Source organism: Oncorhynchus masou, chromosome 30 (genome assembly GCF_036934945.1).
Source record: "Oncorhynchus masou masou isolate Uvic2021 chromosome 30, UVic_Omas_1.1, whole genome shotgun sequence".
In the NCBI taxonomy this organism is placed as follows: domain Eukaryota; kingdom Metazoa; phylum Chordata; class Actinopteri; order Salmoniformes; family Salmonidae; genus Oncorhynchus; species Oncorhynchus masou.
In genome coordinates this window covers 986882-1000498 of record NC_088241.1, presented here as the reverse complement: position 1 = coordinate 1000498, position 13617 = coordinate 986882, and the positions used below count along the sequence as shown (strand labels likewise).

General features: G+C 50.6%; 2 protein-coding genes across 4 annotated transcripts in view; one reads left to right on the top strand and one right to left on the bottom strand.

Moving 5' to 3' along the window:
• Window positions 1–4660, top strand: part of LOC135521746 (nibrin-like) — a 37800-nt gene extending 33140 nt beyond the window's left edge. Inside the window, exons 14-17 of the mRNA XM_064947441.1 lie at window positions 1068–1211; window positions 1302–1415; window positions 2988–3037; window positions 4281–4660. Of these exons, the coding sequence (XP_064803513.1) occupies window positions 1068–1211; window positions 1302–1415; window positions 2988–3037; window positions 4281–4311 (339 nt within the window). The 3' untranslated portion in view covers window positions 4312–4660. The remainder of the gene's footprint in view (window positions 1–1067; window positions 1212–1301; window positions 1416–2987; window positions 3038–4280) is intronic.
• LOC135521747 (oxidative stress-induced growth inhibitor 2-like) lies at window positions 4650–13617 on the bottom strand. 3 transcript variants are annotated; one of them, XM_064947443.1, is made up of 6 exons: window positions 13193–13617; window positions 8955–9043; window positions 8647–8783; window positions 8307–8498; window positions 8009–8103; window positions 4650–7842 (listed from the first exon to the last, which is right to left on the bottom strand). In XM_064947443.1, exons 2-6 carry the CDS (start codon window positions 9013–9015, stop codon window positions 6645–6647), a joined length of 1683 nt encoding a protein of 560 aa, XP_064803515.1. In that variant the 5' UTR covers window positions 9016–9043; window positions 13193–13617; the 3' UTR covers window positions 4650–6644. The 3 variants fall into 3 exon arrangements, with proteins under 3 accessions (XP_064803515.1, XP_064803516.1, XP_064803514.1); XM_064947444.1 differs by having other exon boundaries at window positions 13558–13602; XM_064947442.1 differs by lacking the exon at window positions 13193–13617 and having other exon boundaries at window positions 8955–9639.

Genomic DNA, 13617 nt, shown 5'->3' with positions numbered 1-13617 from the left:
AGCAGGGGCCAGTGGGGAAGAGTTAGGTCTATCAGTAACTGGCCTGGAGTAGGGGCCAGTGGGGAAGAGTTAGGTCTGTCAGTAACTGGCCTGGAGTAGGGGCCAGTGGGGAAGAGTTGGGTTTGGAGCAGGGGCCAGTGGGGAACAGTTAGGTCTGTCAGTAACTGGTCTGGAGTAGGGGCCAGTGGGGAAGAGTTAGGTCTATCAGTAACTGGCCTGGAGTAGGGGCCAGTGGGGAAGAGTTAGGTCTATCAGTAACTGGCCTGGAGTAGGGGCCAGTGGGGATGAGTTGGGTTTGGAGCAGGGGCCAGTGGGGAAGAGTTAGGTCTGTCAGTAACTGGTCTGGAGTAGGGGCCAGTGGGGAAGAGTTAGGTCTATCAGTAACTGGCCTGGAGTAGGGGCCAGTGGGGATGAGTTGGGTTTGGAGCAGGGGCCAGTGGGGAAGAGTTAGGTTTGGAGCAGGGGCCAGTGGGGAAGAGTTAGGTCTGTCAGTAACTGGTCTGGAGTAGGGGCCAGTGGGGAAGAGTTAGGTTTGGAGCAGGGGCCAGTGGGGAAGAGTTAGGTCTGTCAGTAACTGGCCTGGAGTAGGGGCCAGTGGGGAAGAGTTGGGTTTGGAGCAGGGGCCAGTGGGGAAGAGTTAGGTCTATCAGTAACTGGCCTGGAGTAGGGGCCAGTGGGGAAGAGTTGGGTTTGGAGCAGGGGCCAGTGGGGAAGAGTTAGGTTTGGAGTAGGGGCCAGTGGGGAAGAGTTAGGTTTGGAGCAGGGGCCAGTGGGGAAGAGTTAGGTCTGTCAGTAACTGGTCTGGAGTAGGGGCCAGTGGGGAAGAGTTAGGTTTGGAGCAGGGGCCAGTGGGGAAGAGTTAGGTCTGTCAGTAACTGGCCTGGAGTAGGGGCCAGTGGGGAAGAGTTGGGTTTGGAGCAGGGGCCAGTGGGGAAGAGTTAGGTTTGGAGTAGGGGCCAGTGGGGAAGAGTTAGGTTTGGAGTAGGGGCCAGTGGGGAAGAGTTAGGTTTGGAGCAGGGGCCAGTGGGTTAGGTCTATCAGTAACTGGTCTGTGTGTTGTGATGTAGGGTTTAGGGGGTGAGAATCTCCCCAGCAGACTTATAGTGGTGGAGTTCAAATCCCTCACCGTGGCAACACCGGCAAGACCTAAACCACGCCCCATGGAGACGCACGGCAATGTCAACAGGAAGGACTTTAAACGCTTCCGCAAGGTAGACCCCAGAATGTACAGGGTCATGGGACTCTGTTAGGTTAGTGTCTCTGTTTCTGTGTGTGTGTGTAGTAATGTGTGTGTGTTTCAGGTCCCAGTTCCCGGTGCCCAGGGTTTGCCCAACATCATCGGCGGGTCAGACCTGTTGGCCCACAACCGAGGCAAGAACTCTGAGCTGGAGGAGTGGCTGAGAGACGCAGCAGAGGTACACAGTCCTTCTTCAGCTGCTGTTTACTACATTACTTACTGTCTGTCTAGCACCCCCTGAGACACACAAACACGAGAGGAGATGGAGGGGGCTGAGGCTGGGTAGAGGGGAGATGGAGGGAGCTGAGGCTGGGTAGAGAGGAGATGGAGGGGGCTGAGGCTGGGTAGAGAGGAGATGGAGGGGGCTGAGGCTGGGTAGAGAGGAGATGGAGGGGGCAGAGGCTGGGTAGAGAGGAGATGGAGGGGGCTGAGGCTGGGTAGAGAGGAGATGGAGGGGTCTGAGGCTGGGTAGAGAGGAGATGCTGGGTAGAGAGGAGATGGAGGGGGCTGAGGCTGGGTAGAGAGGAGATGGGGGGGCTGAGGCTGGGTAGAGAGGAGATGGAGGGGGCTGAGGCTGGGTAGAGAGGAGATGGAGGGGGCTGAGGCTGGGTAGAGGGGAGATGGAGGGAGCTGAGGCTGGGTAGAGAGGAGATGGAGGGGGCTGAGGCTGGGTAGAGAGGAGATGGAGGGGGCTGAGGCTGGGTAGAGAGGAGATGGAGGGGGCTGAGGCTGGGTAGAGAGGAGATGGAGGGGGCTGAGGCTGGGTAGAGAGGAGATGGAGGGGGCTGAGGCTGGGTAGAGAGGAGATGGAGGGATCTGAGGCTGGGTAGAGAGGAGATGCTGGGTAGAGAGGAGATGGAGGGGGCTGAGGCTGGGTAGAGAGGAGATGGAGGGGGCTGAGGCTGGGTAGAGAGGAGATGGAGGGGGCTGAGGCTGGGTAGAGAGGAGATGGGGGGGCTGAGGCTGGGTAGAGAGGAGATGGAGGGGGCTGAGGCTGGGTAGAGAGGAGATGGAGGGGGCTGAGGCTGGGTAGAGAGGAGATGGAGGGGGCTGAGGCTGGGTAGAGAGGAGATGGAGGGGGCTGGGTAGAGAGGAGATGGAGGGGGCTGGGTAGAGAGGAGATGGAGGGGGCTGAGGCTGGGTAGAGAGGAGATGGAGGGGGCTGAGGCTGGGTAGAGAGGAGATGGAGGGGGCTGAGGCTGGGTAGAGAGGAGATGGAGGGGGCTGAGGCTGGGTTGAGAGGAGATGGAGGGGGCTGAGGCTGGGTAGAGAGGAGATGGAGGGGGCTGAGGCTGGGTAGAGAGGAGATGGAGGGGGCTGAGGCTGGGTAGAGAGGAGATGGAGGGGGCTGAGGCTGGGTAGAGAGGAGATGGAGGGGGCTGAGGCTGGGTAGAGAGGAGATGGAGGGGGCTGAGGCTGGGTAGAGAGGAGATGGAGGGGGCTGAGGCTGGGTAGAGAGGAGATGGAGGGGGCTGAGGCTGGGTAGAGAGGAGATGGAGGGGGCTGAGGCTGGGTTGAGAGGAGATGGAGGGGGCTGAGGCTGGGTAGAGAGGAGATGGAGGGGGCTGAGGCTGGGTAGAGAGGAGATGGAGGGGGCTGAGGCTGGGTAGAGAGGAGATGGAGGGGGCTGAGGCTGGGTTGAGAGGAGATGGAGGGGGCTGAGGCTGGGTAGAGAGGAGATGGAGGGGGCTGAGGCTGGGTTGAGAGGAGATGGCGGTTTGTGAGTCAAAGCCCTGTGTCTGTGTTTCAGGATGAGCGTCAGAACAAGAAAGAGGAGACTTTGGGAGATGACCTTTTCAGGTACGAGGACAAGGCTTGTCAGGCTGCAAACACCAAACCAATTTGGGTCACATTATTTCAGGTGGAGAGCACCACAGTCTACAGTACAATGTAAACCAAGCTGTAGCCTGGGCTACTGGTTGGAAGATGTTTGGAGCCAGGCAGGGAATGAATGGATGAATGTGGAGTGATGTTGATTATGTTGAACCTTCCGGCACCCAAGGTAGAAAAAGTCAGCCACTCCGTCTGCAGTCTGCAGTGGAGCAGAAGGGTTGGAGCACCCAGCTTACACAAACATCACATTCCCAGGGGGCATTGCTCCGTGTTCAAGGACGTCACTAGCAGACACAAGACAACAGCGCCCTACAGGCTGACGCACACACAGCTGCCTGCCCACACGATGACTGGCTGTCTGCTGAGCTCTTCACTATTCCACACTCATTCATCTATTCATTCCCTTAACCCCCATTCAGAAACACAAGACAACATTGACTGCCCAGCAACATAGCCTTGGTTGTAGCTGTAATCCAACCAACATGGCTGACCTCAGGTTTTGATCCCAGCTAAACGTTGATTCACATTAGATAGAGCTGTATTCTCCCTCAAGGAGAAATTAGCTGGTCCCCTGCATAGGTACGATACACATCAACACCATTTTTGGAATCGCCTGTCAAATAGTCATCTGAAAAGGACCGTTTAGACCAAGACCCACAGAACAGAGAGAAACATTCCTGATGTGAGTGGGTGGATCTTCGTTTGGGACGGTTTGGGCTTGTTGTCACTGACCAATCAGTGCCCAGTGATTCCTGCATCACACCTGGTTGTCTGGGTTATGCTGGTGATGTAAGCACACGCTCGGGCTGCTGCATTTTGCCTGGCTAAGCAGAAAGGGTGTGTGCGTGCCTGCCTGGAGCGAGACTGTGCTGTTTGATCATTGAGTCATGATGCCCACTCAGTCATGCATGGCCAGAGGACAGCGCCGGCTACTAAGAAAACAAGCCAAGGTTTTATGTTTTTGGTTCTGGCCTGAACCCGTCTCCCAGACTTAGTTTATTGGGAGGATGTTTGGTTTGAGTTCTTCAAACCCGGCCAGAGGTTTACAGAGCTGGCTTAATTTGGGCTATTTTTAATATTTGTTCTAAATGCATCCAGGATTGATCTAGCAGGAATGTTAAAAGCCTGAGTGTTTAGGTAGGATGCCTGGATGGCCACTGCCCTGACTTAACGTGTGTGTGTGTGTGTGTGTGTGTGTGTGTGTGTGTAGGTACAACCCCAAACCCACCAAGAAAAGATGAGAGCACCTGGTTGTAACATGAGAAGCCCTGCAGACAAATGTTCATCTGAAGACACAGGAAGGGATGCCAACACCCCATGGAATGTTTTGGCTTCTAGAATTCTGTTTGATAGAACTGCCATCTCCGCTCCACTAATAATGTTCAGGAATGGATCTTTGAGGTAACTCTTGATCATTGTACTCAAAATGACCAGAGGGGCCTGTCAATGACAAATGTTTAAACTGTTTTTGTCGGTGATGGATGTGGGCAGAAATGTCTAACTTTCTATGTACTGTACACTAATTATATACCTTGATTTAGTCACTGATGGCGAGCAATGTAAAACAAATAAATAGGTGTTACGTTTCAAGATTTTTATTTGTTCATAATAAAAAATACAGTATACAAAACATATTAAAAAGTAATTTGAGTTGTACAAGAGAGAAGTCCAACTCTACCAAGCACAAAGCAGAGTGTTTGTCTGTTGTGAACAGGAGAAGACCGTGGGTTATGTGTTGTAAGACAGTAGTAGAAAACCCTGGTTAGACCCCAGGGGTTGGGGAACCTGCTGTTTCCTTTTCTTATTAATCAACCCCTAGTTAACCCTTCTCATCAAGGCACCTACTGTGTAGATTGGACATGTAGGTGTAATTAGCCATAAGCTGATGGTCTATCTGGGAGCAAGGTTGAGTGACTACCACCACCTTACAATTACACCTATCCACTGATTCATCTTTTCAGGTCTGGATATAGTGCTTAAGGGCTGGTTAGTTTGGAATACAGCATATTGACCAGGAACTGTCCATACATTTTCAGTTTGCTGATCTTGTCAACAATCTATATTTTATCCCAATTCCACAATGTTTTTGTTTTTTTCTGCAAGCAGCTTCAGTCTTTGAGGATGATTGCATGTGGAAATAAACTGCATATGAATACACACATTCTAAAGGTGACTGACTGGTTCAATAAATGAATGAAACTCTACCCTCAGTCCTCACAGCTTTACATACAGTAACAGGTATTTGGCACAACAAACACATGAGGCGTATGATGGCTGTGTGAAAGTGACATGGTATGAGAAATGTCACAGAGAATACTACACTGACCTGAAATCAGAGCCACAGGCATAATATTTACTCCATAATGGCAACCAGAAAATGTGCATTTAACAGTCATTATGACTTCAATAGGCGATAGTCAACTCCTGATAAATGCAATGGACTATCAGTTTTATATTCAGACTGATGGACGTCAATGACGGCACCTACAGTTTGTGTTTATCAATGTACACTTATCAGGAGTCTGATATAGACCCCTTTCTGTGTTTGTTGACATTGCTGCAAAATGGTGGCAGCAAAAAAGCCTATATTTAGATGTTACTTATGAGTGCATTTCACACTACTTTTGGATTATAATTGGATTTTATGGCTTGTATGAATGCCCTGCTTAATATACATTTTGTGTTATCCCAAATCAACTGCATTATACTTAAAAAACACTTCAACTTCAACCAGTAAAATGGCTATTTGGCTAGCTTTTGCTACAACCTATGTCAATGAGCGTTAGCATTCTAGCTAACAACTGTTGCATCCAAAATAGTTATTTTTCAAAGATCACAACCAGATACTGCTTGGGGTCTATAGCTTGGCACTGATGAGAAACTCAGAATTGAGATGATGGCAGAAACACTATAGCAGCTATGGGCCTATCTCTACAAAGTTCCATTTCCTTGATGCTTTAAAGGGGAGTTGTAGTGGTTCACAGTCCATTGCATGGTGAAGGCCATCAGAGAAATAGTAGGACAATTGTTTAAAGTAGATGAGAAATCAGAAAATGCACTTGCTTGAAAGACAAGGTGAGCAAATAACAAAAACTCAAGACATTACAAAATGTCACAAATATGACTCTAAAAAACATTTTCACACTGCAGGTTGGATTTCTGGATAGAGGACATTAAACCCTGTGACAGCTTCCCAGCAGAAACCAGAACAGTGGAGCTGTAACAGGTGGTGGGCTGAACCTGGTCATGAACTGTAACTAGCCTGCCTCCACTTCCATTGTTTTCAGTTCTCTCAGAGAAGTGGTAAGAAAGCTTCAGAGTTCAAATAGGCATGTCCACTGCAAACGATAAAATATTAAAAAACTTACTGTTTGGCTTTGCCCTTTTAACACAGAACTCCATTGGTTATAGTAGCTATTTTTACTAAGATAAACCCCCTCCTCTTCCTCCTTCCTCTCCTCCCTTTCTCCACCTCCTTCCTCTCCTTTCTCCCTTCGCTTAAATAAAGATGCCTCTTCCTCCTCTCTCCCTTCCAACTCATTCACCACCTCGTTCCTCTCCATCCACACTTCACCTAGATAAACTGCCCTCCTACTCCTCCCCCTTCTGCGATCAGCTTGCCTTTCTTCTTCAGTCTCTTGAGCAGGCAAGAGGCAATGCCTAGAGCCCCGCCCTTTAGGAAGCGAACAAAGTTGTCTCCCACCAGCGGGCCCATGGCGAACAGTCCTGGGTCCTTGGTGCACTCGAAGGTGTAGGGGTGCACATCCACGGGGTTCTGCTTGCAGGAGATGGGTTTGGTGGGGTCCAGTCCCAGGTACTGGCCCTGGCCCTTGAGGAAGAACAGGTTGGGATGGGTGCCGATCAACACCAGGGCCATGGAGATCTTAAAGGCCTTGAGGGAGTTGCTCCCCTGCAGGACACACTTCATGTCTGGCTGGAAGGACTCCACGCAGTGCTCTGGGAAGCTGGTGTAGTCAGGGAACAGAACGGGACCACCATTGGAGGCCATGTTAGTTGTGGTGTGTTGGGGCTTGGAGCACATCTTGGAGCAGACTGAGGCGGCCATGCTGGGAAGGCCATTGGTGGTGGAGGTGGCAGCCATGTTTGGTGTTGCGTGGGTCTGGGAGTGCATCATGTGGTAGACCTTGTGGTATTCTGGGTAGAGGGTCTTCGGTAGCTGTTTAAAGATGAGGCCTGGGTCGTCTACGTGTTTGCGGAAGGCATGCAGCACGGAAATGTTGTTGTTACAAGCGCACAAAACCGCATCCGCCGCGCTTAACCCCGCCCCCACAATCAGCACCGGATCAGAGTTTGGCCCAAGCTTCTTCCGGCTCACAGCCAATCCCAGGGCAGAGATGCTGTGGAACACGAAGGGAAGCTCCTCCCCCTCCACACAGAGCTGAGCTGGCGAATCAGACGCGCCCGTGGCCAGAACTACATTCTCTGAAAACAGGCAGAAGGGAATGTGGGTGTCGCCCTGCACCCGCTGGTACCCCCTCACCTCCCACAGGCCCCCACCTCCCCCTTCATCTACACCCTCACTCTCCCTCCCCTCGTACACCCCCTTTCCCCCCTCGTACACACCCTTTCCCTCTTCCCCCAACCCTCCATGACCATTCTCTAGACCCTCGCCCTCAGGTCCACGGAAAAGTTTCTGCACAGAGGTCACGTAGGTGTTGTCAACAAAGTTCTGCTTCAGGCCCATCAGCTTGACGTAGTTACGGTAGTAAGACGAGATCTCCTCTGGAGTGGCCCGGTTGTTGGTCACGCCCCTGGGGGGAGCACTCATTGTCAAACAAAAGATCCTTTAGTAAACTCTGTTAAAGTATTAAGAAGATTTAAGCTGTCTCATTGTTTTAAATCTATTTAACTTTATTGCAGCCTCTATCTCTCTCCATCCCTCTCTCCTTCCCTCTCTGCATTTGCCATTGTCAGTACCTGCATTTGCCATTGTTAGTCAGGTCTCGGTAGTTGATCCCTGGCAGTTCCATCCAGATGCCCAGACTGATGGTCAGCATGGAGCCCTCCATCACCTAGAAGAGAGAGAAAAGAGAGAGGATTGGAGGTGAGGATTTTAAGAATGGAGTTTAGGTTTAGCATTGGAACATATGGATGAGGAGATTTGGGGTGAAGTCTTTCCAGGTTTCCCAGGTATAGCTCTGCCCAGCACCATGGGTGAGGTGTAGGGGTAAATGAATAGGGAAAGGAGGGTGTAAGCTGTTTAGGAATAACTCACGTGCCAGGCCCCTCCAGGCGTTGCCCTGCCCAGCACCAGGTGAGGGAGGTGCTGCTGCTTGTCTCTTCTCCACTGTAGCACAGGAGGAAACTCGTAGCCAAAATCCGCATTGGGGTGCAGCAGGGTGTCAAACAGCACTGCTACAGGGTTTCCTGACCGCCCCTCCAGACCTTCACTCAGATACTCTAGATCCTGCATAGAGAGACCAGACTTGATCATGTTTCAATGTTTATGTGTTTGTCAACTGTGATCTGTGTGTGTGTGTGTCTGTGTCTGTGTGTGTCTGTGTGTGTGTGTGTGTGTGTTGTATGTGTGTTTAATGCAGTGCTTTGATGTTCACCTGTTCAGTGATGGGCAGGTGTCTGGTCTCCTGTAACTTCCTGTACAGAACAGGGTTTGGGTGAACAGCTGAAGGGTCCAGGTAGGGCTTGTAGCCACTCAGCAGGTAGGACAGGCAGATACCTGATGGCCCGTTACCTACACAGACATACAGAGGAGAGAATCAAATGTTTGCAATGTCAGAGGTTACCTGTGAATGATGACGGCGGGTGAGGTAGGATAGCGAAGGGGTGTTAGCCTCTCGGGGTAGAGTTAGAGGTTAGGGTTAGATGTTAGCGGTCAGGGGTCAGAGGTTAGGGCTAAACATACCTATGATGACCACAGGCAGTGTGGGGGGATGCTCTCGAGTGGTCTCTTCCAGAAGAGGCATGGCTGTAGCCAGGGCCAGAGCCGGCACACTGAGAGAGAGAGAGAGAGAGAGAGAGAGAGAGAGAGAGAGAGAGAGAGAGAGAGAGAGAGAGAGAGAGAGAGAGAGAGAAAGGGGGTCACCATGGTGACAGGATGGATGGATACTCATAAACAAAGTGAAGATGGTTGGTGGTTGCAGACAGTCTTTCATTCTCTCAGGTTAAGTGAATCAGGTACAGTAGAGTGAGTGTGGGACTGCCAAATCATACAGAGAGAATGTCTGCTTGGCCAACAGTAGAGCTGTTGTCCGTTAGAGTGTGTTAGTTAGTGCCTTTTAGCTGAGAGAGAGGGTTGTGGTCTGTGAAATTACTGCAGTTGTCACTTCTCAGTCTGCTTCTCAGTCTGGTGTGACAAGTTCAAACCAGACTGGATTGTCACGGTTGTTGTTTTATGTGAGCGTAGATCCCAGCCCTCGGTCTGTCTCTATCGCTCAGCTGACTCTCCAGCACACACACAGGGAATAAAACAACTCTATTCATCCTGCTATTGTGTCCGTCTCTCTCTGTTTCTTTCTCTGTCTGTCTCTCTCTCTCTCTGTACACACACACAGTCATGACCCCCCTCATATACACACACACACATCCAATCAGGACCACAACACCCCTCCCTCCCACCCCACCCCGCCGCGCCCCCTGCATCGTACACACAGCCCGTGGCTAGACGAACCTCCTCTTCCCAAACAAAAGACAGTATGCATCAAATCTATGGAGGCTCAGGTCTGTTGTGCCACGGTGCCATTGTGTGTGTGTGTATGCGTGTTTATGTTATGTGGCGGTGCCATTGTGTGCCCGGCGGGGTGGAAATCCCCCCTGATCACTCCCAGCAGGCTCTAATCCTGCCAGGCCTGTTTATATATTTACAGCCCTTTTCACCGGCCGGTGCAGTGGGAATGTAGACCTGGCACACTGACAGACTAGACAAGAGGGGCGCGCCTCCCTACCCCCATCCCCATACACTCCCACCCAAACATCTCCCCTCTAAGCCTGCCTCATGCACACGCCTCCCGGTTCCCCACCTGCCACAGGTCATCCACACCCTTTCCCCTCCCACCTCCCTTCTGACATGCACCCACCAAGCCTCCAACCTTCCCTCTGAAATGCACCCACCATCCCTCCCACCTCCCCTCTGACATGCACCCATCTCCCTTCTCACCTCCCTTCTGAAGTGCACCCATCTCCCTTCCCACCTCCCTTCTGACATGCACCCATCTCCCTTCCCACCTCCCTTCTGAAATGCACCCATCTCCCTTCCCACCTCCCTTCTGACATGCACCCATCTCCCTTCCCACCTCCCTTCTGACATGCACCCATCTCCCTTCCCACCTCCCTTCTGACATGCACCCATCTCCCTTCCCACCTCCCTTCTGACATGCACCCATCTCCCTTCTCACCTCCCTTCTGACATGCACCCATCTCCCTTCCCACCTCCCTTCTGACATGCACCCATCTCCCTTCCCACCTCCCTTCTGACATGCACCCATCTCCCTTCCCACCTCCCTTATGACATGCACCCACCATCCCTTCCCACCCCCCCCCCCCACCATCCCTCCCACCTCCCCTCTGACATGCATCCACCATCCCTCCCACCTCTGACATGCATCCACCATCCCTCCCACCTCCACTCTGGCATGCATCCACCATCCCTCCCACCTCCACTCTGACATGCATCCACCATCCCTCCCACCTCCACTCTGACATGCAGCCACCATCCCTCCCACCTCCACTCTGGCATGCACCCACCATCCCTCCCACCTCCCCTCTGACATGCAGCCACCATCCCTCCCACCTCCACTCTGGCATGCATCCACCATCCCTCCCACCTCCCCTCTGACATGCATCCACCATCCCTCCCACCTCCCCTCTGGCATGCATCCACCATCCCTCCCACCTCCCCTCTGACATGCATCCACCATCCCTCCCACCTCCCCTCTGACATCCACCCCCCCCCTCTGACATGCATCCACCATCCCTCCCACCTCCACTCTGGCATGCACCCACCATCCCTCCCACCTCCCCTCTGACATGCACCCATCTCCCCTCTGACAAGCACACACTCCCCTCCCGCATCTCCCCCTTTCCACCTCCCACTCCCCTGTCCAGCCCTGGGTGAGAGAGCCCTGCAGGCTGTTTCACCCAGTGCTGGGGTGTTGGGTGTTACCCTTTTCAGTAAAAGTGTCAGGATTCCATACACTGGCCGTGCTCTGTTTGGGCGGGAGTACCAGAGAAAGTCATGGAGGGAGCAGGCAGTGGGTAATGTGCCCCCTGTTTGGCAGGCTAAATCTGGCATTTCCACACCACTGACCAATTTAACACTCTCACCCACATTCAGCCAGCTTAACTTCTAGAACTTATACCTGGGTTACTGTAAAGCACTTTGTGAATTTTTTTTTGTTAAAAGGACTATATATTAAAAAATATATATATAAAAAAGATGAATACATTGATTTGTTTTGCCGTGGCTTGAATGGGTTAGGTTCAGTGCCAGGGTTGAATGGGTTAGGTTCAGTACCAGGGTTGAATGGGTTAGGTTCAGTGCCAGGGTTGAATGGGTTAGGTTCAGTGCCAGGGTTGAATGGGTTAGGTTCAGTGCCAGGGTTGAATGGGTTAGGTTCAGTGCCAGGGTTGAATGGGTTAGGTGGCAGTGCCAGGGTTGGGGTCAATTCCCTACCAACTTAACAAGCCAGGGGACACTTTGTTACATCAGATAAACAATTTTGTTACTCTCAGGGCAAAAATCACTCAGTATCTGCACCTGTACAAAGCCTGTACCTTTTAAGTGTAAGCAGGAATAAAGAATCAAATGTTAAATAGGAAGAAAAACGTTACATATTTTCATGACTTTTATTCGCTGTTAAAAATAACAAGTGCAAACTTTGTACAGGTGCCACGAACTTTGTACTGTGTCGGAATATCAATGGTGTGATATTCAATAGTCTATCATTACCTTTGGCTGTTTTCTCTCAAAGCATATGCACAGTTCTCCCAGTAAATGTGTTTTTTGGTAAGTTTGCTGTGTAAATTGTTCAAAGAAGTCTATTTGTTAAACTCTGAAATCAATGGTTTTTGTTTGGCATACATTTTAAAGTGAAAAATCTGAGTCAAAGCATAATTTGGTTACCGTGGAGATGCTTTAGTATTCCCTGCATGTGAAAGTGCTGATATAAAGCCAACTGCATCAGGCTGGCATTCTGAGCTGGAATGTTTGAAATAAATCGGCCTAATAGCTATTTGATCTGTTTTAGCTGTAATTGTGTTTTATGTTTTTGTACTGTAAAGCCTTGTTTACACCATGAGTTTGGGGATCTGATCAATATGATCCAATCACTATCTGCTTATGGTTTGTTTTGTTTACATATTGTATTAAAATGTCTCTTATTCATCCACTGTGTCCGCATTGTAGCCAGATTAGCTGTTATTTGACAGATAATCTGGCCAGACAGATAATAACAATATGTATTTAAAGACATTTACTGATTACAAAAGTCAATGGTGCTGCTTCCTGGCAATGAGTTTAGAGGCAGGTATATTGATGATTTAAATGGTTTGGTTTGTGTGCCTGACTGCCTCCGAAGGTGGTCTGGAAGATCGGATCACAATGTGGCTGTTAATCGTCTATACCGGCCTACGAATGTGTGCACAATCAGAATGAGGACAAAGTGTGCATGTTAGCACCAGGTATAAACAGGGCTTAATTCAACCCTCCATTTGGCTAACTATGCCTATACCACAATAAGAATTTAGCAAATTTGTCATATTTCTGAGACAAAAAATGTATGATTGTTACTGTAATCAATGTTACATTCTCTTCAAATAGGCTTGTGGATTACACAATTACCGCCCATCACAGGACTTCTCTAGTCTAAAAGATACTGCGATGTTGGCCCGCTACACAATCTATACAGCATCCTATATTAGGCTGCTATAGGGTATGCTACTGTCTCTCCCCATCCGTGATCTTGAGAGTGATTCCATCGTACGCGGGCGCACATGCGAATAGCGACAATTTCATCATCCTTGTAGGGTACTACCTATAATTTATGTCATACACTCCCGGCCATCCTCTAGCTCTCCGCATCCCTCCAAGAGAAAGCAGCAACACCATCCCTCAGCTCTGAAGCGGCAGCTCTGTAGGCTACTTACCTCGGTACGATGTATCTCTATATCTCCCAATCACTCCTCTGTACGGCCGACGGCCGCCGCTCTCACTGTATATATGCAGTCGCCGGTGGGAGGCTCTATCGAGCTCATGAGATGACACACATACCACCTCCCTCACTCACTCTCAGCTTCTCTCTCTCTCTCTGCAGTGAACAGATCATGTCTGATGAGATGTGTTTTAACCATTAATGACAGCATCCAATCCTGAATATGCTACTAATGTCACCCGATACTGTTATCTATCCACCTCAAGGACAGATGTTCTTGCTTCAGAGGGAGAGAAACCGGTTCCTGTGTTTGACCTAAGACTATGGATTACTGACAAGATACACGTCTCTCCGCCCTACAATGGGAGTCGTTGTCCACAAAGCGGCACCGCGGTCTGTCTAGCTCCCGCCTATCCTCCT

What these genes read in the sequence shown, in the direction of transcription:
- LOC135521747 (XM_064947442.1), bottom strand. Translation starts at nt 9,204, where the DNA reads ATGAAAGACTGTCTGCAACCACCAACCATCTTCACTTTGTTTATGAGT. An exon ending in ACTGCCTGTGGTCATCATAG is followed by an intron (nt 8,784 to 8,954) that starts GTATGTTTAGCC and finishes ATGTCTGTGTAG; the next exon opens with GTAACGGGCCATCAGGTATC. An exon ending in CGCCTGGAGGGGCCTGGCAC is followed by an intron (nt 8,104 to 8,306) that starts GTGAGTTATTCC and finishes TCTCTCTTCTAG; the next exon opens with GTGATGGAGGGCTCCATGCT.